At 38.3% G+C, this 26,336-nt stretch overlaps 1 protein-coding gene across 1 annotated transcript; it reads left to right on the top strand.

The window, feature by feature from the left end:
• The first annotated feature begins 5,400 nt into the window (after nt 1-5,400).
• LOC134655132 (tafazzin) lies at nt 5,401-23,187 on the top strand. Its single transcript, XM_063510591.1, has 7 exons — nt 5,401-5,671; nt 8,584-8,709; nt 14,354-14,508; nt 15,793-15,876; nt 21,418-21,617; nt 22,055-22,198; nt 22,933-23,187. Exons 1-7 carry the CDS (start codon nt 5,557-5,559, stop codon nt 23,042-23,044), a joined length of 936 nt encoding a protein of 311 aa, XP_063366661.1. The 5' UTR covers nt 5,401-5,556; the 3' UTR covers nt 23,045-23,187.
• Nucleotides 23,188-26,336: the final 3,149 nt, after the last annotated feature.

Below are 26,336 nucleotides of genomic sequence, written 5' to 3'. Positions count from 1 at the left end.
TAATTCAAAGGGTAATAGGGTTATATACACCGCGGGGTTATTACCTGAAAGATTTAAACCAACGATTTTAGATCCTAATTAGAGTATATAAAGTTATATAACACATAGTCCAAAAACCCTTAATTTAAGAGATATTAATTATTTAAAACAAATCACAAGTTAAAAAATCTCAATTCTAACACACCCTTATGCGTGACGTAGCCACCAACTAATTTTACACGCAGACGCACTAACTGCATGGTTATTAGCCAAATTCGAACTTCTAACGAAATTTTGTTCTGTTCTCAATCACGAGAGTGCAAACTATTTACCTTCACGATAACTGGCTGATAGTTTGACGAAAATGACGAAATTGATGTCAAGATATGCGCAAGATAAAATCTTTAAATTTGATTGACTGTAATAAATAAAATTCGCCATGCCGCATTATCCTCCGGCTCATTTAGCGGATATTCACTTTGTGTACGGATTTGGAAACCCGAAGAACTATGTGCTTCCGGCACGACGGACCCACTTCAGCCTCGTTCCCAGTTCGTAAATTGGCTAGACGAACAATACCCTGAGAGGTGGATTGGCCGTGGAAGCAACGTCCTAACCTGGCCCGCCCGGTCACCCGACTTAACGCCATTGGTTTTTTTTCTATGGGGAACTCTGAAAGATAAGGAAGGAATACTCAACACCAGTGAAGTCTGGAGAAGAATTATTAATAAAAATTCGAACGGCTTCCGAAGAAATAAAGAACACTTTTGTAAACCTAAATAATGAAATCCGTTTAAAATTAAATCTTTGTGCTGAAAACGGTGGTACACGCTTCGAAAACCTAATTCATTCTTCTTCTTCAACCTAGCGTTTTCCCGGTCTAGCGCCAGGGTCCGCTTTCCTGCTCAGCCTTCTCCACTTTGCCCGGTCTTCGGCATCCTCAGGTGTGAAAACCTAATTCATTAAATTAATAAAAAAGCGTAATTGTTTAACATAGTTGTTTATTTTACTTTACTCAGTATAAATCAACACATCGAGAATTTAAAATACGTACTGATAAGCATGATCGATTTTAAAATACGTACTGATAAGCATGATCGATATTTTAACAAAAGGTCATTCATTGATTTTAACAAAGTAATCATCCCTTTCCAGCTGTAGTAAGAGTTAAAACAATAAGAGACATGATTTCTTTCGGATATAATCATGGTTAATGGCTTTGGTTATCTCACTCAAAGGAAAAGATTTTATTGCAAAGTTTCAACAATAATAACTGCACTGTACCTACTGTTGTAGTAATTAATAAAGTTTTGATACAATTTGTGGTATTTTGAGGTGCCAATCAATTGAAATAATTTCAACGTAAACATGATCCTAGACATAACTTGACACTTCTTGTCATGGAACACATGTCACTGCATTCGCCGTGCATCGTATGATATCGGAGTGATTCGTGAAATGTCATGCTCGCTCTCTGTTTCTCTACTTGAGATTAATTAAACTCGCTCACTCTCTGAATAAAGGTTTGTTCACAAAGAAGCGGTAAATTAATATGATTTAATTTGTACTGAAATAGTAGTTTAATTAAAATATATAATTGGACCCATGTTGATATAACATTATTTACTCGTACTGTCGTCAAAAATACGTGGTTTAAATCTTTCGGGTTACTAAATCCCGCGGTGTATAAGATGAAATGATGCATTAATAAAACTTTAGTTAACTAACAATATTATATTAAATCATTACAACTTTGACAGCACGATCTCTTCGCAGGTAGGTGCTCTACAAGGAGTTTATATTACAACATTATTTCCAAGAAATAATCTCTCATTATTAAATTATACAACGGGACTTAATCGCGTATCGTTGTATAATTTAATAATGTGTAAAAATCGTGAAAGTTTAAATCAGTGTAATCATTGTTACGAAAATGTTGGTAGGGTGGCTTTAGGTTACTTTTCGTTCATATCGTCTTGGATATGGGTGAACATGGTGTTAATACACTCAGTATCAATCAACCTGTACCTTGGAGGATATAATCAAACGGAGACGCCATGTCTGTAATTTTCTGTACAAAACAGTCTGCCGATTTTTGCGGGGGAGGGGAACGTCAAATGTATGCGTAACGTAAAAATAGCCATGTCAGATAAACGTCAGTCCATACATTGTGTATGACCGTTGGCCGCCTATTTTCGACAGCGGGGAAAGCCTGTTAATGGCTACTCCGTTTAGTTGTATCCTCCAAGACCTGTACAGATATTGTAGCCTGGCCTTTTCTCGAAAAGTCTTCTAGAAAAATTTACGCTCATGTCGTCTCGGATATGAGTATATTTGGTATCAGTGCATTCAGTATAATATCCTGAACACAAATATATGAGATGACAAGCGCGAAAGTGGTGAGGGTAGTTACTGTGATGCAAAGTTTTTACCATTTTTCTTTTAAACATACCATGTGGGGTACCAAATGAAAGGGCCTTGTGAGTAGATCACAAATATATAACATACTGTAACACTTTTACTACTTAATCCAACAAATTATTTGAAAACGTTCAAAAATTTCACAATGAGTTGATTTCCAACTGCTCTAAATTGACTAAGATAACTTGATCCCAAGTTTCCTTGCAATTATACGTAATCGAGGGCCAGGCTCATACTAGTTCTCATGTCGAGATGCGCTATCGCTAACAAAAACTAAGCGTTACGAATTGCTGACATTTGCTTCTTATAGTTTCTCTACTCAAGCATCGGATGACAGGATCGTTGAAAAGGGACAAACATATCCTTTGACGTTACGTTACTCTTCTCGTGAATTGTCAAATTTTAAAATTCGAAATTAGCTTTGGAATTTGTCCGGGTGGCTATTCGAAGTATAACTTGGTGGACGGTACTTACTAACCAAATAAGCTTGAGATCCAGTATCATAGATAGTTGTAAGACTTCAAGGGTCTATTTATATCTGACTGTGCATCCTGTATTCTAAACGTTTTGTGAATAGATATAAAAATTGACACCTATCATTTTTCACATAAACACAGACACTTTATGCATTGAATTATTAAACCTTAACGCAATGCCATAAGTCATAAGGTATATTTTCCTAATATACCTTGATGCTAATTCGAACTTTGTTATAAAAGATGTCATTTTATATCATTCGCGCGTGCATTTCACTCGTACTAGATGAAATATGTATTGGTGCGAGCGAGACGGTTGGGCGAATGATAACAAAATGATATCTTTTTGACATCTTAAACAAAGTTTGACTTGGCCTCTGTGGAAGCCTGGAAATACAGCATACTTCATTGACTTTTTATGCTGGAAATTGATTTAATTATTGCGAGAAAAATAAGTATGTAGTCTTCAATAACTTGTACAGTTATGTACTGCCAAAAAACTAGAAGTGTCCATTAATTGTGTAGAACATTATTTGCTGTTTGTTTCCAAAATCATGCTGCTATTCTGCGAATATAGCAGTTCCTCGGGCAGATAAATTAAACATGATCGAAACAAATACTATTAAATTAACCACAATAGTAAACTTTTCTCTCAGTGTGGGATATTCTCGGTCATGGAAAATTTACAAAATTATTGTTTTTTTTCATTAAATCTATAATTAATATTATTGTCGGGAGAAATTCTGACCGTGTAGTCGTGTAAGCTTCATAGCCCATTCTTCAAAAAAAATCTAGTTAGAAATTACTGTTCTTTGTCTCACGGAAGTTTTGTTATTAAAATTGCCCATCTCCGCTTGAGAGTGAATGAACATTCGCTCGATTGTCAATCAGTTAATCAAACGGTAAATAAGCAGCTGTTAACGTTACCTACTAACGTTAACAATGGTGTATCGATACCTTTGACTTAACGTTAGCTCAAATTGACAGCTGCTAACGTTACCATTTTGTTACCGGTAAAGAGTAGTATAACTAACGGTACCTGGTCTAACGTTAGTTACAACTTAACGTTAAATCTGTCACCTTGTGGTAACGATACCAACTTTTTAACGGTATTTAAAGCCCTGATTTACAATATAATATGCCACTTGTTAATGTAAATTAGTGTACTGTTCTGGATGAATATGACATACCTGTGTAATTTTTTTGATTGGTATATATTGTACAATATACATATTAAAAATAAAACAACTGATATTTGGGTGTTTATTTAATTTAAAGGTAAATAAGATAAGGGTCACTTTTCGACTTGGTTGCGTTGTACACGTACATAAACCGCCATAGGTAAGTATTGTCTGAAAAGATACTACCTACTACGAACGCCTTATATTGGGCAAGATTTAATCCTGCAACAAACATGTATGGATTAGGGAGATATTGCGAAAGAACGGCGATATAATCAAGGCTCTTAATAGTGTTTAAAAGGTTTACCTTTGTAAATAGTCACAACTGATTGCTGAAAATATTAGACATGTGGGCCTATAGACGGTTTCCAGGACACAATTTATGGTCTTGTTGGATAGATTTAGGCATACGTTTTAATTTTATTTATGCCTTTTAACCCTAAAACAAAAAACTGAACATAATCTTAAAAGTTCGAAAGAGTTCTTCCAATACTTGTCATAACCTCAATTTTTAGTAATGTTTACCATCAACGAGCATGATTGTACATTGTAGGCCCCTTAGCTTTGCTTATTCTTATTTAATGTATTGGTATTTAATGGTGACAGCAGAAATATCTCTTGAAACAGAAACGATTCAATCAATCTTTGGGTAATATGGCTCCATCGATACTGTCGATGATTTCGCCAACGTCGAAGTGGATCCCTCGTGGGATCGAATTAATATTATTTGTAATAAATAAACTTCAGCCAGTGTACGGTATATAAAACTATAAAATTATGGCCTCTAGGGCTCTAGCCAGCCACGGTTAGAGGTAGAAATACCAAATGCTCGTAGAGCACGACGTTGTTCGGTTGTATTATGAGCTCTTGTAAGGCGATAGCTGGACTTTACAAGGGCCACGTGGGGCTACCTGGCGTTGACGCCAGAATGGCGATTAAACTCGTATCAAGATTAATTCTTCATTATCCGCACACTTCCATATTAGTTTACTGTATAATAAGCTATCAGTATTACACTTTAAACAACATTAATGGGCAAAAACAAAGAAATTAATCACGACCCGATGTGACCAAGATGGCGGTCGACAAGAAGCCCCCAGAGACGATTCAGAATGAAAACCAAATGAAAACAAATAAGGTGACGGCTGTCATTGACGATCCACATTCCACAGATAAAACACAGATGACACGCGTTTTGGAATTATTTGAACACAGTGTTGCTAACCCGCGATTTTTCAAATTTGCCGCCTTTTACTACTGACAAGATTTGGTTGACGGACTTTAATAAATTTAATAATGAGTTGACGCTTGAAAAACGCCTTAAAGTTAATTCTGGCAACACCGCCGCCGAGCTGTCAGGCACTTGTCAATTGTCATTCATTCAGTACTTCGTACGCACGAGCGTAGTGTCGCGAGCTAATATAATTGATTTTCGTCGTGTTTAATCACAGTAACAATGTTGTATTAGTGTCGTATAGTGTATAAGAGGAGTGAACAATATGGCTTATGATATAACGTGGATTATCCCGCGGCTGCGAAGCCCGGGACGGTTGTGGACGTGTGCAAGTTCTATAACCGTGGCTGTTGTCGGACTCTTCAGTAAATTTATCGTAGGTGGGTATTCTGTACATTCAATTTACAAACACCTGAGTCTTAAGACTCGTTCTCGCGTGCAGTGTATAGGAAATAAGTGAACTAGTTCGCTGAAACTGGTTATGTTGCTTGCATTAGCGGAATGCGATCGCACGACGCTGACGTTATATTTACGTAGTTTATAGGTCATGTCTACCCCGAGAGGTCAATCCCCTTTCACAACCCCTAAACAAGGGATAAGTGACCTCTCAACTTTCAAAATGCAATAGTGATAAAACTTATGAATATTAATATTTGAGTAATGAATAACTGGCTTGACCAGTTTTCTCTTAAATAAGCAATATTTAAATAACTTAGCAATAGATGTAAGTACATATTTATTACTTAAGTTTAAAAACTTATTGAGAAGAAATTGGAAACAAGTATTGTTAGCTACGTGACAATTTCATGTATCTGTTATAGTATAGTAACACAAAATTAACATTTTCACTGTAGTAGCGGTGTACATGACTCCATGTAATCCATACATATAAGATTAATTGATGAGTATAGCTAATCAACACAGTAAACATATAAATATGTTCTTGCTAATAGAAAGTTGCCCTAAAATCATTATCTACAACTATCTAATCTTATCATTGTAACCAAATTTATATATTTAACAAGTTAAGCAATCAATATTGTTTATGTTAAGCATTATTATTTTATTACTATCAGTCATCATTTACGCATAAGCAGGGTTGGGCAGTATTTCAATTACATGTATTTGAAATACGTATTTGAAATACAAATTAGTATTTTGTATTTGTATTTCAAATACTACCTCAAAAGTATTTTGTATTTGGTATTTCAAATACTGCACTCACATGTATTTAGTATTTTGTATTTCAAATACTTCAAGCTTCAAAATACATTTCTATAAATACATTTTATTAAATTCTATAATCCTAAAATGTCTAATCTCTCGCACAAGCTGTGAGCCGACCGCGAACCTCCGATCCAGCCGAGATACAATTTTCATTGGCTGGATACTGGATCTATATTAGGTCAACTTCTGTGTGGAACTTTTTGTTTAAATCTAGGGGATAGGGTCATTGCAGTAGTTTCCGTCCATGCACTAGTTTTCGACGACTTGACAGATTATCAAATATATATTTCATTTTTAATTTACTACTTTTTGCGAAATCTTCATCTTCCTCGCGTTGTCCCGGCATTTTGCCACTGCTCATGGGAGCCTGGGGTCCGCTTGGAAACTAATCCCAGTAATTGGCGTTGGCACTAGTGTTTACGATAGCGACTGACCAACCCACCCAGAGGGTAAACTAGGGCCGTAATTGGAATTAGTCCGGTTTCCTCACGATGTTTTCCTTCACCGAAAAGCGACTGGTAAATATCAAATGATATTTCGTACATAGTTCCAAAAAACTCATTGGTTCGAGCCGGGGTTCGAACTCGCGACCTCCGGATTGCAAGTCGCACGCTCTTACCGCTAGGCCACCAGCGCTTCCTTTTTGCGAAATATCATTGTTATATGTAGACAGATATATTGCTTAGACGCCTTAGACATAAGGAGTGAAATCAGTCCAAATTTGTGCAGTGCAAATTTAGTCAAGTGGACGAAAACTAGAGCTGGACGAAAACTAGCGCAATGACCCTATAAGTTTATATGAAAGGATATTCGTTAACGTTAAAACTAAATGCTAAACAAAAAAATAAATAAAGGTATATTTTGTAATTGAAATACATTATTTTAAACACTGTAATTTGTATTTTGTATTTCAAATACCCGTCACCAAAGTAGTTTGTATTTTGTATTTCAAATACTTTTAAAAATGTATTTTGTAATTTGTATTTCAAATACGTGGAAGCCTGTATTTTGCCCAACCCTGCGCATAAGATAAACATTTTGTCACTGTCAAAAAAATCTGGTATCTTGTCGGGTATGCTTGTGTTGGTAAAGTTAAAACGCAGTAACTCTGTATGCATCCGATATATAGTTACCACATTTTTTTTAGATTGACAAAACAGACAATTTCTATCTAATAGTATACACAGACTCTTATCTTTGAGAGATATATTATGTCTTTGTTTTGTTATTTCTAAAATTCTGCTGTTTGCATGATGTCATCAAATGCTGGTTAGGCAGCAGTGTGGTGAATTTTCTTTGGGAGCGTCTGGTGGTGCCACACCGCAGTGTATTTTAGTTTTATATGTATTTACAAGGTGTGAAATATGTCAAGAAAGAATACTTTCTCAAATTAGACATTTTTTATATTTGAAAAAAAAAATAAAAACTGTCTTTTACATAAAGTTTTTGCACAGCATTAACATTTTTTTTATCAGCTAAGATTTTTTTTTAATAATCCCTATTTGATGAAGCAACTTTCTACTTATCAATTTTAACCATTGTGCATTTCTTAAGCATATATACAAATAAGAATATTTCCTGTTAAAGTATCAATATTAATGAGCTGTCAACTGGAGCTTATCAAACGCGTGTAAACACAATACAGTTGTGTTTGTTAGCCTACTTTGTGCACGCATACTCGATTACGGATGATTTATCAACAAACATAAGGAATCTGATTGTAATTCTAATTGTTACTTTGAAAAAATAGCTCCAACAGTACACTAGATCCTAGTAACAACTTTTAGTCTTTTTAGGATTCTATACCTCAAAATGGCAAAACGCAATCATTCTACGATAGGGCTGCCATCTTTAAATTCGCCGTACCCGGACAAAGACTTAAAAAACCTGGACATTTGGCGTAAATTGCAGTTGCTCCCCGAAAATAATATTAAAAACAAAACAAAAGCTAAACTAGGACAAATCCGGGGAAACCCAGACAGAAGCCCTATTCTAAGATCACTTGTTCTACACCAACAAAGTCAGAAGCAGTTAGCTTGTATGTAATAAGGATATTTTGTTACAGAGTTCCTGAATAAAACGACAGTATATAATAAGGAACAGCTAACGGCGGCTATGAAGAGGCCGCCAGGAGTGCCTCTAATAACAGTGTCCAACCACCACTCGTGCTTCGACGACCCCGGCCTCTGGGGTGAGTGGCCTCTAGGCCTCTTGTTACGATAATAAAACGACAGTGTATAATGAGGAACAGCTGACGGCGGCTATGAAGAGGCCTCCGAGCGTGCCTCTCATCACATTGGCCAACCACCACTCGTGCTTCGACGACCCCGGCCTCTGGGGTGAGTGGCCTCTAGGCCTCTTGTTACGGTAATAAAACGACAGTGTATAATGAGAAACAGCTGACGGCGGCTATGAAGAGGCCTCCGAGCGTGCCTCTCATCACATTGTCCAACCACCACTCGTGCTTCGACGACCCCGGCCTCTGGGGTGAGTGGCCTCTAGGCCTCTTGTTACGATAATAAAACGACAGTGTACAATAAGGAACAGCTGACGGCGGCTATGAAGAGGCCGCCAGGAGTGCCTCTAATAACAGTGTCCAACCACCACTCGTGCTTCGACGACCCCGGCCTCTGGGGTGAGTGGCCTCTAGGCCTCTTGTTACGATAATAAAACGACAGTGTACAATAAGGAACAGTTGACGGCGGCTATGAAGAGGCCACCGGGCACGACCCCGGCCTCTGGGGTAAGTACCTAGCTTCCCCTATTCTGAACTGATTTTGTACTAAAGAGCGTCATAGGTTTTGTTGTTTCTAACCTACATTGCGTAATAAAGGGTTAAAACGCTAGAAAACATGATTATTTACAACATAAATCATAAGTATAAAAAGTAAGTATATTCAGGTAAAATTCCTTTCGCATGTCGCAATTGCAACAGTATCGGGTTACTAAAACTGCCTACATATCTTATGCGATCACTTTTCAATAAATTATGCACATGAAGGCTTTTAATTTTAACTTCCCCACGATGACTTGCAATACATGTGTTTGTGTATTTATTATCAAAACTGTTGTCCGAGACAATATATTCATAAAAAGTTAAAGTCGAATTTAGAATTCACCAGAACATTTTCCATAATGGCGGAGGCTCCCGAGGGATCCTCAAACGTATGATTCGTAACGCCTGTTTATGATTGGAAGAAATGCAATTTATACTACCTGAAATACCTAAGTTAATTTCTATTACTAACTAGAGTCCAGAAGTCACTTGAGCAGAACTATCATTCTCACGCCCATTGATCTTGTTCAATTAAGTACCTCAGTATTCATAGATTATCAACTATGAAATTGAAATCATTTATTTCGAACAAAAGTCCATAATGTGTTAGTAACATAAATACTAATTCTTAAAGCTAGGGTTAGTACAAACATAATCTTAAAACAAATTCTGACACACTGGGGCATGTAGCTGCACCCAGTGCTTCAGCCATGGTGAGTCCCACCGGTCGGCCAACGTGCACAGCATGGTATTGGAGCTGGCGCGCCACCGCCTCAACAGCGAGCTACACCGCTTCCTGGTGATCGCCATGACTATGAGAACAATATAAAGAGCTATATCATTGTGTGGCGTCAAGTCAACTAACACAATCATATCAGTCGCTTTTCGGCGAAAGAAAATATCCCATCGCCATCCCGCCGCGCCATAAGCCATCCGACACCACTACACGCTGGCCCATCTTAGTGTAGAGGAGACATAAGTGTAAGGTGTAAGGCCTGAGTGGTCGCTCGCAGCGGAGCATTCGGCGGGGTGTGCATGTGCAGCGTTGCGTCGGGGTCACAAGTGATTTGAGCAGCGTGCACTAAGGCCGCTCCTGTGCGTTTGCATTTGTTTAACATGCACGCCGCACGCCCCGCCTAGCTGCACGCCCGACTTGAGCGTCCACTCAAGCCTTACACTAAAGCTAAAGTTGAACATTCGTGTGATTTATTATTAACATACGTAAACATAGTAGACTTGACCTATATGTCACTATCAGTGCGGTCAGGCGATGTGACGTCACAGCCTCGGAGTGGTGGTTATCACACTGGCACCGCATCCGTAAGCATCTGTGATAACTTGATAAGCCTTGCATGTCACACATAAAGCGATGGTCACATCCGGACCCGCGGATAGATTGCGCGTGCGCCGACCCAGACTCGTGTTAATGGCAGGCGTGGCTCACTTATTCTGCGTCAATGGACACTTTCGGCGACTGTCCGACTGGTAGCATGAAAGCGACACTATTAGGTGGCCCGAGGCGAATCGAATCAAACTAAAAATCTGTCGATATTTATTATTTTGACTGACTGTGTAGAGTAAGAGCAGAGATGTAAGAGCACTGGCGATCTAGGATCGTGAGTTCAAATCTCAATCAAGACAGTAAATATTTCCACTTTTAATTTATGTCTTTTTCGTTTCGATTCTTTTAATTTAATGTTGCTCCTGCACTGCATTAATACCTGATACACTTTCCTACCTAATTGTAGAGCCAAAATGTTGCTGCAGCTAATTTTTATTAATAATGAAATCATTGTTTGTGTCTTAAGAGATTACACTCAATAGCCGTTATGCGTGAATACATTTACCATTTAAAAACAGATTACCGCGTCACCTCAAAAGCCCTTCACAAACAATCATCGTGAATTCCTACGAAGCAGGCTAATTGCCGAACAGCCTTGACGTACATACAGGAACAGGGTCAATGTCTTACTGATAGTGATAATGGTTAATAGTATAGTTTGTAGCTTTCTAGTAGAGCCCGAAGGCTTATCCTATTGTCTATTGTTCAGTAAAATTGCATGCACGCAATTAATGTTCACATACATGGCTTTGTCATGTCATGGAAAAACAATTTTCACATGCCTTATGGCAGAACATATTAAGGGCCAACATTGTAAATTTATAACATCCACTGTACTGTACCATATGTTCTTGTGAATAAACGTTCATTCATTTCATTCATTCATTCATTCATTCATTCATTCATTCAAAACCGCACGTGCTACTTACCTGCAAAAAAGGGTCCTAATTATTCTATTTGGCACCTGAGCGCGGGCTAGTCCAACGCTCAAAAAACCAGTGTAGGTGCGCTCTCCGATAACGCGCCTTTGTTACGCATCTCGATGACACATTTTAGACTGGTTCTGTAGCGTTCGACTCGCCGGCACTCAGTAACCGAAGTACCGATTTTTTATGCAGGTGGTTGTGGCACGTGGCACGAGCGGTTTTACTTAACAATAGACAATAGGATTTACCTTCGGGCTCTATTAGAAAGCTACAAACTATAGCGTGTGGTAGTGTTTGGACGACCGGTCTGGCATAGTGGCTAGTGACCCCGCTTGTGAAGCCGATGGTCCTGGGTTCGAATCCCGGTAAGGGCATTTATTTGTGTGATGAATACAGATATTTATTCGTGAGTCATGGGTGTTTTCTATGTATATAAGTAACATGTATTTATCTATATAAGTATGTATATCGTCGCCTAGCACCCATAGTATAAGCTTTGCTTTAGTTTAGGTGATCTGTGTAGAATCCCCTAATATATTTATTTATTTATATAGTAGGCCCGATGGTATAGTTATAGACGACCATGTTATACGACGAGTTATAGACAACGCTTTATTAAGAGTACGAAAACCAGACCACAAACCAGGTTTTAGTACTCTTCACGTCAGGCATTGGACACAGCGGGGCCCCAGCGTCGTCGTCGTCTTTTTAGGAGGGTAGGCCGGCGAGATTTGAGGTAGAAGTTGTGTTGTGAATGTTGTGATCCATGTATCTGCTCGGCCACGACATTGCGCGACCGATGGCGCGGAGACAATGTCGTGGCCGAGCAGTTTATATCGATCGTGTCATCCACAGACAAGACATCCTCTAGACTGAGTATATTAACGCTACCCCCTCTGCCACAAATATACGGTAGTTTTACTCCATCTTTGAGTCAAAGTGTCAGAATCCCGTGCCGTGATTGGTCCGTGTCTTTGAACGGACCAATCACGGCACGGGATTCGCTCACCTCGTCTCCCGCACCCCAGTATTTTTGGCAGCATCGGTTTCATGAAATAATTGCTCTAAACTCCGTCTAGACTTCTAGAGGATTCCTAGTCTATGGTGTCATCGTACGAGTATAATCTCGATGTATCGAGTATAAATGATCTGTGTGTTCTGGGCCACAGTTTAGGCGTCGGACTACTAATTTGGGTGCGACCTAGGTAACTGGAATATAATATAATTAACCTAATTTCCGATCGCTAAGCTAAACTAAGTAGGCCAGGTGGCCAGTCTGTTGTTTGATTTAAATTAGCATTACGTATTTTTTTAAGGTTGAATCACACACCAGCCACCAGATGACCTAGCATAGTAATAGTAACATTATAATTCAGTAAAACCAGCTTAAGGAAGTCCTGAAGGCACCACGTTAAGAACGCGTAGGCGAAAAAAAGTTACTGAGATCAGATGCAGCCCAAGTACCATGTCAAGCTGTATAAAAGCTGTATTTAAATTTATTTGTATACTATATTAAGCTGTATATTTAGGCTGTAAAAAGTCTGTATCTAGCGGTAGCGTGTCCAGCCAAGTTCAAAGAAAAAGGAACTGGCGACGCAGCAACCGTGTGTAATATTACACGAACCATTTCGAGCTACTTTTGACCCCTTCACAACGTGAAACCTACTTAACCTACACACACATGAAATTTGGCACATGTATTCAAGTCCCTTAGCTTGTACAAAATACAAAATTTCATAAACATAGCTCAAACAGTTATTGATAAATTAACGTTTAAAAACCGGCATTTTTGTGACTGACTGACATATAGATCAAAAACCTAACCCACTTCCAGATGACCTAGAAACTTGAAATTTGGCATAAAGGTAGACTATTAGATGTATATAGAGGGAAAAATCTGAAAACTGAAAATTAGTGATATTTCGATGGAAAAAAAATTATTAATACTTATAGACCAAAAACCTAACCCACTTCTAGATGACTTAGAAACTTGATATTTGGCATCAAGGTAGACTATTAGGTGCATATAGAGGGAAAAATCTGAAAACTGGAATTTATTGATAGTTCGGTGGAAAAAAAAAATTAATACTTATAGACCAAAAACCTAACCTACTTCTAGATGACTTAGAAACTTGATATTTGGCATCAAGGTAGACTATTAGGTGCGTATAGAGGGAAAAATCTGAAAACTGGAAATTATTGATATTTCGATGGAAAGAAATAATTAATACTTATAGACCAAAAACCTAACCCACTTCTAGATGACTTAGAAACTTGATATTTGGCATGAAGGTAGACTATTAGGTGCATATAGAGGGAAAAATTTGAAAACTGAAACTTTTTGACAATTAACCGCGCGTTAGCGAAGGTTTCCTTTTCAACTTAGGCAAACTGCTTTCATGATGAATACTATAGTAATTTCTGTACAAAAAGTAATGATATCCCAACAAAAACATAAATGTGAAATGAAAGCCAAGTTCAATAGGTATTAAGAATATGTGTCGTTGTTGACTCGCCGACAAAAGAATTGATATCTATATGGGTGCCAAGTTCTGTGCTGTGTAGAAAATCCTGAAATTATAAAGGATTTGTCTTGGCTAGTTTTTAAAAACAAACCAAATTTTTGAAAAATAACTTAGATTAATATATATTAACTATATGCCTATACGTAAAAACTAGCCAAGACAAATCCTTTATAATTTCAGAATTTTCTACACAGCTCATATCAGGCCTTCTTTCAAGGTGGCCCATCTCAGCTTATTGACTCTAATATCTCTTCGTTTGTTCACAGGCGTATTAGACGCAGGAACGCTAGCGGGTTCCATGGGTCGCCGCATGCGATGGTCATTAGCGGCGCATGACATTTGCTTCACGAACGCTCTGCACGCCGCTTTCTTCGCGCTCGGCAAGTGTGTGCCGGTCGAACGGGGAGCGGGGGTCTATCAGGTACAGAATGCCATCCAAAGACCTACAACTCACCATGTCCCAAGCCACCACCATGTACGAGTCCACTAGGTAAATACATATAGAAAAGGACCAGTAAATTGTCACTCTATGGAACTTACTAACTATGTAAACAAATCGCCATATTGAAATTGTCTCTGAATGATGAATTTACTAGTGACTTTTGTTTACACAGTTAGCAAGTTCCATGGAATGACACTTTAGTCGAATTCATTCGCAGACTTGTTCATAGATAGGTTCTATAGGTCGCCGCATGCGATGGTCATTAGCAGCACATGACATTTGCTTCACGAACGCTCTGCACGCCGCATTCTTCGCGCTATCGGGGAGCGGGGGTCTATCAGGTACGGTATATCATTTTCTTATACCCTTTTGACACTTTGACTTTGACTTTTTGTCTTTCTTTGATGGTCCTGGGTTCGATCCCGGTAAGGACATTTATTTGTGTAAGAAGTGTTCCTCTTATATAGTATCTGTGTAGATATTTGTTCCTGAGTCTTAAGAGTTTTTCTATGTATTTTATATATATACATGTATATTATATGTATATCGTTGTCTGAGTACCCACAACATAAGCCTTCTTGAGCTTACTGTGGGACTTAGTCAATTTGTGTAAGAATGTCCTATAATATTTATTTATTCATTTGACACTAAGGGTAGGCCTCCTCATGAGCGCACCATTTTTATCACACAACAGCGTGCGTAAGAACCGTTTCCATAAAAAATAAATATTATATATTGAGGTAGGTATATCATGTCATGTATGAGGCGTGTCTATTTGATTAAATGATTATGTGCTTACGTTCGCGTGATGAGGTCAAGTTTAACGCCCTTATTAACATTAGCCATTGCGCAGATTTGAATAACCTTTTAGTTAAATCATAATTTACCGAAGTAGGTACCTAATACTTTTACATATTACTATGATAACCCTATAACGGACATAAAATGCAAATTTGAATCCTATCACTTTGAGATAGAGCTCAAAATCATTGTGGAAAATATTATTTATCTGTCTTATATTATATAATTTATATACGAGTATGTATAGGTACATTCTTAACAGGTGGCTTTCTCTTTGTACAAGATCGTTACTGTAAAATATTTCAAAAACTCCCGAACTTCCAGGCGTTATTGATTTATAAAACATAAATTTTATACGTCACTTGTTGGAGGACATGATATCATGTGGGAGCTGAGGGGTTAAGAAAAAACAAACACCTGGTCTTGTATGTCTGTTCCTCACAGTGTTTGTTTGTTTTTCAGCCTGCGATCGACTTCTGCATCGAGCGGCTGACGAGAGGCGAGTGGGTGCACATCTTCCCTGAGGGACGAGTCAACGTCAGCAAGGTAATGGCAGCCATCTTTAAATTAAACTAGCGACCCGCCCCGGCTTTGCACGGGTTACCCAATGCGAGTTTTTTTCTTATTTACGCGTAATGCATGTTGAATATGTATAAGACGTAATGTTTTGAAAAAATATGTCCCGCCGAGTTTATTGCCGGTCCCATATTGGGATACCCTCCTCCAATTGAGGGGAGATTTAAATCTTCTCAAGGCAGAGGCAGGGTTGGAGCCGGTATATATTAGCTTTATTTAGGAAATTAGTTCAAACACTTTTATTAAAATTGGATTAACTTAAGGGTAAGTACCGTGAGTACCGTAAGCTTATTTATATGTATACTTTTACCTACCTTGCTTTTGCTATATCGATTAACAGGCATATTTCATTTGATTTCGTTATTATTTTATGACAGTCTCGTGGCAACACGACCAAAAACCATTAAGGAGCTCTGTATTTGGTGGTACATATTATCCCGTGCGAAGATCTACAGAGTATATTAGAGTACCCGTCTCTTAAATACTGAGATCGATAGACTATAGCGCGCGATACTGTCGCGGCACACTCGTGCTTGACGTACTGGTATAGTCTAGTGCACTAGCCCTTAAAGTCAGACCGCAGATAATGTCAAGGTCTGTATTCTGTAATCTGTATACTCAACCGCAAACTATAGGTACCACCGTTTACACTGTTGAGTGTTGACTAACGTAAACCTTAATGCAAAGGCATAAGAGCCAACTACGATTAGTTAAGACTGAATAAATAACAGTTGCAATTGCTTAGTACAGTCACCAGCATAAATATATGACTGTGGGCAGCCGTGCAAAAATATCTGATGCTCCATTGGAGGCATAAGTATATGACGACACTACCTCGGTAAAAATATGTGATGCTTTGTGGCCGGCAAAAATATCGTTAGTCTGTATCCGCATAAATATCGGATCGGGTCGCTTAAAAATATTTGATTACTCATAAAAATCAAAATTATCTGATTGCTCTCATCTGGCATAAATATCTCTCCACTGTGAAAGCAAATACATCGGATGGACGACGGACCGCCTATTATAATATCTGACACGTTGGAAAATCACAAATATGTTATCGACCTTCAAAAACGAACCATACATGTTTGGTATAGAGCCGTAAATTGTATGAAGTGATTTGACAATTCACGAAAAGAGTGCAGACTTGTCATTGTATATGTCTGTCTCACATTATATTCTATCATCGGTTTGACGGAATAAAATGGATATAATTTTTTTGTAAATTTGAACGTATTGCAATCATATCATGAATCTAGTATATAACTGGATCTGGCATGAGGGGTGGGGGAAATGACCGAACGGGATAGTCTTATGTATCATTCAGTAGGAGTAGCAGCGAAAGCGCTATTATTGTTTGTCCTTGTCACAGTCCACATGTTGACTTCTTTATCATTCTTTTTTATGTAAGAAGGAGGTTTATTAGTTTTATTACACATCTTCTATTAAAAGTCTACCTGAATTATGTCACAATTTAAAATTGGAAATGAAATACGTGAGACAGACATATGCAATGACAAGTCTGCACTCTTTTCGTGAATTGTCAAATCACTTCATACAATTTAAGGCTCTATGCTATCCAGGTATGGTTCGTTTTTGCCGATTGATGACATACATATTTCATAATTTCGTGTCAGATTTATAGGCGGTCCGTCTGCCATACCATGTATTTACATTCACAGTGGAGAGATATTTATGCCAGATGAGAGTAATCACATAATTTAGATTTTTATGAGTAGTCAAATATTTTTAAGCGACCCGCGATCCGATATTTATGCGGATACAGGCTAACGATGTTTTTGCCGGCCACAAAGCATCACATATTTTTACCGAGGTAGTGTCGTCATATACTTATGCCTCCAATGGAGCATCAGATATTTTTGCACGGCTGTCCACAGTCATATATTTTTGCTGGTGACTGTACCTATTTCAATGATTTAGATGACTCACTTATGCAGTTTTATTCATACTTATCTAGTTAGTACTGACAAGATCACACACCATTATGGCTTATGGCTCGTCTACGTTTGAAATGAAGAGGGTATTTTCCTGTATTTAAAATAAATTATGTCACACCATGCATGAAATAAAGCACCAGATAATTATTAGAAAAACATAGATGTCAGTTATTTTTAAGCAGAAGTCTTATTTAATAAATCGGATAAAAATATAAAAAGTATATAAATTCCTTATATTAGCAAAACGTTTTGACAGTTTTCAAAAAAAGAAACTGATTTGACTAGTAGGAAAATACTGTAAGTATTAGAATGAAACAGTAAAATCTTTTGGTGAAGTGAAAACTTCTTTAGCGGCGCTGTGCACTTTTTGAGGTGGGGATAAAATGTTAAACTCGCGACAGATCACGTGACCGTAAGACGGACACGTGACCTGATCGAAAAACTTACAATGTCATTGAGTTTTTCTTTATTGATTTAAATGCCATCTAGTGAGTTTCCATCTAACTGGTATTAATATAACTCGAGTGCTAACAGTGATGTACTTAGGGGTTTCAAGTAACGCGACGAAAAACGCTAGATGGCGTTAACCTCAATTATACATAGTGCTGCAGACATTTTGCAATAGTGATTGAGTTTTCACTTCTGCCAGCACTCCCGGAGTGCAACCAGTTTTTTTTGCTTTCTTTGTCGCAGTCGCTTTGTCATTAGCGAAGTAGGTCGCACGCGTCACAATCAATCATTTAACTTTGTCGCTCGTTTACGCGACAAAGGAGCGACAAACGCTGTTACCGGTCAGTATTAGTACTATTAGTAAATGGCGAAACCCCGATTGCTAATGGCTTGCCTCTTTCCGGATAACCTTAACCTAGGTCATCTCCTAATTTAGCTCGAATTCAGGCCAGTTGTGACTAATTCATGGATATTAAGTCGTCCCACCATCACTTCCTGGAATTCTTTAGGTCTAGGTCGATGCTTTATCTCGTCCTTGAGTAATCCAAACAATTTAACGGTAAAGTGTCATTCAATGGAACTTGCTAACTAGGTAGGTATGTAAACAAAACGCCATATTGAATTTGTCTCTGAATGATGAATTTACTAGTGACTTTTGTTTACATACCAAGTTCCATAGAATGACACTTTAAGTAGTACTATTATCTAATCAGTGGTAGCGCCAACTTTCAACCCGATGCCGACGGTGTTTTCCAAAGCGCCTTTTAGTATGAACTACGCGCGCCGGCGTCAGCCAGTTCACGATACTATATCCTTTGTTTATTTCCTTTTGTATGCGCGTACGCGTACCATCAACACTGTTAACTGACTATATGTGAACTTTATTGCAAACTCATAAGGTCCACTTATAGTGAGTTCAGATTGCTATTAGTAAGCAGGCGGTTGCGCATTACTGCCATTCAGAGCCATAACACCATTAAACCATATATTATTGCAATTAGCAGCCTATTATAGTTATATGTATCCAGAATTAGACGTTCACGGGCGAGCATTTGATGAGATTACTGCGTATTTAACGCGCTTTATTACAATTACTAGAGCGGATACTTTAAGGAGTTTAAAGCGCAGAAGGCTCAGAGAACGGAGTTTTTGAAAAGTCGTAGCGCTTTTTAGATCAAAATACGGTTTCGAAAAATTTTATGAGCAAACTTAAGGCCTTTCTCTAGGCACTTCAGACTTCACATTGTGAGCATTTTTATGGATGAAGAGATACGTAATTTTTAGGTCAGCGCGCGCGACTCTGCGCCGGCGCTTGTCTCAGGATCATTTGATTTAGTTGTGGTGACAAATGGCAACAAGCTCAAACGATTGCACGCGACCTGAGTGACTCAGGTTTTTGACATAGGTATGATATAAACAAAATGATTGTTGTTTTTCGGGTTTCGTACACAAAGGGTAATAAAACCCTATTGCTAAAGCCTCCGCTGTCTGTCGGTGACTTAATTATTTTGCTTCCTCTGACTCCCTTAGTTGAAGTCCCTGTATAAAACCAGTATACTTCGACCCAAAGAGAGACCTCACGATCATAACATTCGGATTTCTCTACCAGATCATACCACATACATTTTTATTCGAAACTATAAACATTGTATTTATCCGAACTATTTTCATGCCAAAATATCAATTTGAATTTGATTCCCATTTTTGGACAGTTCAACAAATTTCACTACCAAGTTCAAATCCAGTATTATCACGGTGTGTGACGGAAGCATCGATTCATTCAATAATCGTGGGAGCGTCTGCGAACTCCGCACCGGAACCGACATGTTAACACAATTTAGGAATTTGGGAAGTTGAGTTTGCGTTTTAAAAGTGCTATATAACTAAAGTGTCACTCTATGGAACATGCTAACTATGTAAACAAAAATCACTAGTAAATTCATATTTTTTGACAATTTCAATGGCGGTTTGTTTATATAGTTAGCAAGTTCCATAGAATGACACTTTACGAGCATGTGCGCACTGTGAAATGATAAATGATAAGTTCTCTACAGTGCCTCAGGGGGCCTAGCCAATATGACAATTTTACAACGACGTCAACGACAAACGTACCAGGATGACAGATGCTACGAAAAGTCACGTGAATTTGCAAACATTATTTAATTTAAGATTGTCATTTTGGCTAGGTCCCCAGCAACCCCAGATTTTTTATGCACTATCAGGACTGTTTCGGAATCCATCGAGTTACTCCAAATGAGTGTGCCTTACGACAAATGGAAATGTAAATGAGCAGAGTACAAGAGCTCTCGTTTTGCTAATTACGGATGTAGTGCCTGAAAGGAAACCGGATTTTTAAGTGCCGTATTATTTTTAAAGATCGATGCGAGGCCATTGCGACGACCGCGGAATGTCGCTTTGCCAAGTAAATTTTTTTTACGTCCAGTATTATCGGGTTGGATGGCGTAAATGTCGATTCATTCAATAATCGAGGGAGCGTCCGAGTACGCCGGAACAGTCACGTTAACACAAATTAGGATTTTTTAACCGACTTGACTTCACAACCCGCAGTATTTTACGAACATTTGTCACATTAAACTTACCAAAAATATAAAATTAACATATCTATAGCGCCAAGATTTGTGTATCCCCATTTGTCCCCACCGGGTACAAATTACGGGTATTCATATAAATCATTCTCATCTGTCCCCGCCTCACGTATGGCGTCACGGTCACGTGACAAACGGAAATACACCCGTGAATACACGGAGACAAATGGGAATACACCCGTGTTTTAAAGAAAATCGGTTCGCTTCCTTGTCAATTGACATAAGGTGTCAAAAGACAATTAAGTTTAAGATAGAAGGAGTATGATATGAGGGTTAGGTTAGGACGGTTTATACAAAAAGAAATCTTGTTATTAAATATAATACTTACGACGTTATTCATAAACGTCTGCTAAGTTAATCAGCTGATGATCGTCGTTTGTCCCTCTATGACTTACCAAAGATAGAGACAAACGACGATCATCAACTGATTAACTTAGCGGCCGTTTATAAATAACGCCATTAGTCCTTTAAATAATTATTCTAATTATTTCCAGGAGCACATCAGATTCAAATGGGGCGTGGGTCGAATGATAGCGGAGTGCGCGGAGGCGGGCCGCGCGCCGCTCGTGCTGCCCATCTGGCACGAGGGCATGGACGGCGTGCTGCCCAACACGGAGCCCTACCGGCTCCGGGCCGGCAACAGGGTGTGGCTCGCCGTGGGCCAGCCGGTGCCGCTGGCCAACTTACTGGCCAGGTAAGGGTGTGGTGCGTGTGATGGCGGAATGCTGTAACTGTGATTAGTAATGTAACTTAAGTTACGCAAATTATTGTAAAAATGTATACATTTAAATGATTACAAAGACTACGAAACCGCGAAATAAGAAGTTGTAGGTAAAAAACGAACTGTTTACTAATGAAGCAGGCTATGATTATTCAGGCCAAACTATTGTTTCTTTTTTAAATATAACATGACATGATGATGATGATTCTTCCGGCAGAATTCGGCCACGGCGACCACTTCGACTCCTAGCATGACACAAAGGCTATCTTAAAAGAACAATTGGAACTAACTTTATTATGAACACAATTATTATACATGTCTCGCATGTTCATGTTTTTCGTTGCATTTTGGAGGTTCTATTGCGCTCCATAAAGAGGTGCATTCAATATTGAATATTTGTTTTATTTCAGGTTAAAAGAATCAAACGCGAGCGAAGAAGAGACGCGACGAGCGATCACAGAACGCGTCCAAAATGAGCTGATGCGACTGCGGATGAAAACGCACGAAGCACTCAAGCGGGCGCTCGGCGTCGCACCGGCGTTACTGGCTGGAAGGTTCGTTATAATAATACAACGTACATGTCGATATATTATAGTTATAATGGCTTGACTTAGTCCGCCAAAGAATGTAAGAAAAAGCGTTGGAACTAAGACACTTCCTTGTGGTACACCGAAAGTCAAGGCTGTTAATTACTTACGTATTCTCCCATATTAACAGTCTTGTGTCCTTAATTCCGCCGAGGTAACTATTAAATAACTGTAGTGAGGTTACCCTGATTCCAAGATGCTATACTTCATTATATCCAGAAAAAATGGTATGAACACTGTGTCAAAGGCCTTCGCTAGGTCTAGGAAAACCTATAAATCTAAAAGTTAGGCCACGAAGAATATATATTTCTTATTCGTTATAACTGGCGCCAGTTGTTTAAAAACGGCAAATGGATACAAAATATATTAGCCCTAGCGCTCCCGTTTTCAATGTTTTTTTTTACATATTTGTTTATTGACCGAGCGAAACGCAGGTTTTCTGTTTCTGCTTGGGAAAAAATGCTTTCGTACGGCTGTCTAGCCGTTCTCTATAGGTCACCGAACATATTCTCTTGCAATTTCGTGAGCATGTTTTATAATTATTTTGATTTATTTTCTGTCGATTTAGTTTTTGGATTTTTTTAAACGGCGGTGCTCATACAGATCACGGAACCACTGGTTTAGTTAAATAGTGTCGGATTTGCGAGTTCGTGATAGAGAGAGTAGTAAAACTTAACTTATTACTAACTGCACTTTGACAGGACTGACATCCTAACACAGCCGACAGACACGCACGGCGAGGGCGACTACGCACACAACCACACCAACGGGAAAGAGAAGGAGACAGAAAGAGAAAAAGACAAGGACATCTAGTTCCTTTACCATAAGTGTACCGTGTATGGATTCTGTGGCTATCGGGTCCTGCGAGAAAGGTTTCCTGCTAGTTTCTCCCTTTATAAGGCATAAGGGTGTCAGGAATTATGCAAAATTGAACCTAATCACTTTGAAATAAAGTTCGAAATCAGGTGGGAAATTTCCTCTGCCTTATAAAGACTTAACTGGCTTTTAAACCTATTGTATATATTATACATTAGGTTCACCAAGGCCATTTACATGTTACGAGTTTCTCGGCTCGATCTTAAAGAATTAAGTGACAGGAAACCTAAAAGCCTGTGCAGACCGGACGCGTGTGCGTAGACGCGCGTTGTAATAAAGAGATCTTTGTTGGAGATGGCACACCGCTTGCGTAACGTGTGCGTGCACGGCTCATATTAGCGTACGCAGCTTTGACCTTTATTGCAAAGTAATAAGGTGACGGTGTTATGTGTGTTGCTGATTGGATTTGTCAAACGATTTTACACCTCAAAGAAACTTGTATCAAGTAAATGAGTTTTAAAAGTGATAATGTTGAAAGCAAATCTCCGCGGACTCGAAAATGCCGGTGGACATTTGTCGCTCGAAAGGTTAGCAACGATAAGATAATGGAGCGTGATTAAATATGCGAAATATTTGGAACCGAAATATGTAATAAACAAAGGGTATGGAAACTGCAAATACGTGGGTACAGTCAAGTGTAAAAATATGAGTGCACACATCATATGGGTGCATATAATATAAGTAAGTTATATGCACCCATATTTTTACACTTGACTGTACAGTGCGCAATACTATTTACTTATGCGTGGGGGGAACCTTATCTCTGCAGCGGACTGTACGTAGAATCGCTCCTAAATATTACATATTTATGTATCCTTTATTTATTAGTTTATTACATAAGAATAACATCTCTCGGATATAAAATGCTCTGAAAAACCATAGCTGATTCCATTTCCGTCAGTTAAAGTAAGGACTCTAAACACGAAGAATTCCGTACATTGACTCGGGTGTTCCTATCTCTATCGCACGAGCGTTAAATTTATTGCTGTCTCGCCAATGATGCCGGCGGCCAATACCACTGTGCGAGCGTTACAGTAATATATAATAGGGTAGTTTCCTACTATACTTGGTCAACCAGATCTTGACAGTAGAAAAAGGCGGCAAATTTGAAAAATGTAGGCGCGAAGGTATATCGTCCCATAGAAAATTTGAATTTCGCGCCTTTTTTTACTGACGGGATTTGGTTGACCAGCTATAGTCAAATCAGTTACTTTTTTAGAACTGTCAAAACGATTTCCTAATATGGAAGTTATATGAAACATTACATCGTGACGTCACGGTCAACTCACCACTTTTTATCTTTCTATCCGATTTATTAAATAGAACTTTTGTTTTAAAAATACCTCCTTTCTGTGTTTTCCTAATAATTATCTGGTGTTTTATTTCATGCATGGTGTAAAAAAATATATTTTAAATACAGTATAATACCCTATTACGCGCGATAGATAGCAGATGCCGTGTCAATGTACAAAATTCTTCGTGCTCAGCGTCCTTCTTTTAACTGTGACAATAGTATGATAATATTTGTGACAAAACGAGCGACAAACGACCATAATAGCGCGATGCCTTCGATAAAACGGACTTTGACAGTGTTATTAGTATTTTGACAGCAAAGTGTAAGAATAAGTGCCTCGAATTGGACACGAATTAATTTTACTATCAAAATGTAATCAAATCAGGCAAAATTAATGACAAACACTTAAAAATACCGTTTATTTATATCCAGTGATATACTGTCAATGTTCTGTAAAGAATCCTCTATAAAACTAAACAGTAGTAATATTTAACCATATCAATTTTGTACGGCATCGCGCGATGAAGAGAATTTTGTACGAAACTTTTACATTGTTAACTTATAAATAGTAGGTACCTACCTATTTACTGGGGTAAGTACGTGCAAAATGGTCAAGCAAATCTGGTCAGTAGAAAAAGGCGGCAAAGAAAAATCGCGGGTTAGCAACACTACGTTTGAATTGTTCGAAGATCGCGTGTCATTTATATGTTATCTGTGGAACTGTTTTGTTTACATTTCATCGTTGTTCGATGTACACAGGGTTGGGCAGTATTTCAATTACATGTATTTGAAATACGTATTTGAAATACAAATTAGTATTTTGTATTTGTATTTCAAATACTACCTCAAAAGTATTTTGTATTTGGTATTTCAAATACTGCACTCACATGTATTTAGTATTTTGTATTTCAAATACTTCAAGCTTCAAAATACATTTCTATAAATACATTTTATTAAATTCTATAATCCTAAAATGTCTAATCTCTCGCACAAGCTGTGAGCCGACCGCGAACCTCCGATCCAGCCGAGATACAATTTTCATTGGCTGGATACTGGATCTATATTAGGTCAACTTCTGCGTGGAACTTTTCGTTTAAATCTAGGGGATAGGGTCATTGCAGTAGTTTCCGTCCATGCACTAGTTTTCGACGACTTGACGGATTATCAAATATATATTTCATTTTTAATTTACTACTTTTTGCGAAATCTTCATCTTCCTCGCGTTGTCCCGGCATTTTGCCACGGCTCATGGGAGCCTGGGGTCCGCTTGGAAACTAATCCCAGTAATTGGCGTTGGCACTAGTTTTTTCGATAGCGACTGCCATCTGACCTTCCAACCCAGAGGGTAAACTAGGGCCGTAATTGGAATTAGTCCGGTTTCCTCACGATGTTTTCCTTCACCGAAAAGCGACTGGTAAATATCAAATGATATTTCGTACTTAGTTCCGAAAAACTCATTGGTTCGAGCCGGGGTTCGAACTCGCGACCTCCGGATTGCAAGTCACACGCTCTTACCGCTAGGCCACCAGCGCTTCCTTTTTGCGAAATATCATTGTTATATGTAGACAGATATATTGCTTAGACGCCTTAGACATAAGGATTGAAATCAGTCCAAATTTGTGCAGGAATGTAGGTATATATTCAAATTTCGTCAAGTGGACGTAAACTAGAGCTGGACGAAAACTAGCGCAATGACCCTATAAGTTTATATGAAAGGATATTCGTTAACGTTAAAACTAAATGCTAAACAAAAAAATAAATAAAGGTATATTTTGTAATTGAAATACATTATTTTAAACACTGTAATTTGTATTTTGTATTTCAAATACCCGTCACCAAAGTAGTTTGTATTTTGTATTTCAAATACTTTTAAAAATGTATTTTGTAATTTGTATTTCAAATACGTGGAAGCCAGTATTTTGCCCAACCCTGGAT

The sequence above is a fragment of the Cydia amplana genome, chromosome 16 (genome assembly GCF_948474715.1).
Source record: "Cydia amplana chromosome 16, ilCydAmpl1.1, whole genome shotgun sequence".
Lineage (NCBI taxonomy): Eukaryota > Metazoa > Arthropoda > Insecta > Lepidoptera > Tortricidae > Cydia > Cydia amplana.
This window is presented reverse-complemented; position numbering and strand designations above follow the sequence as displayed.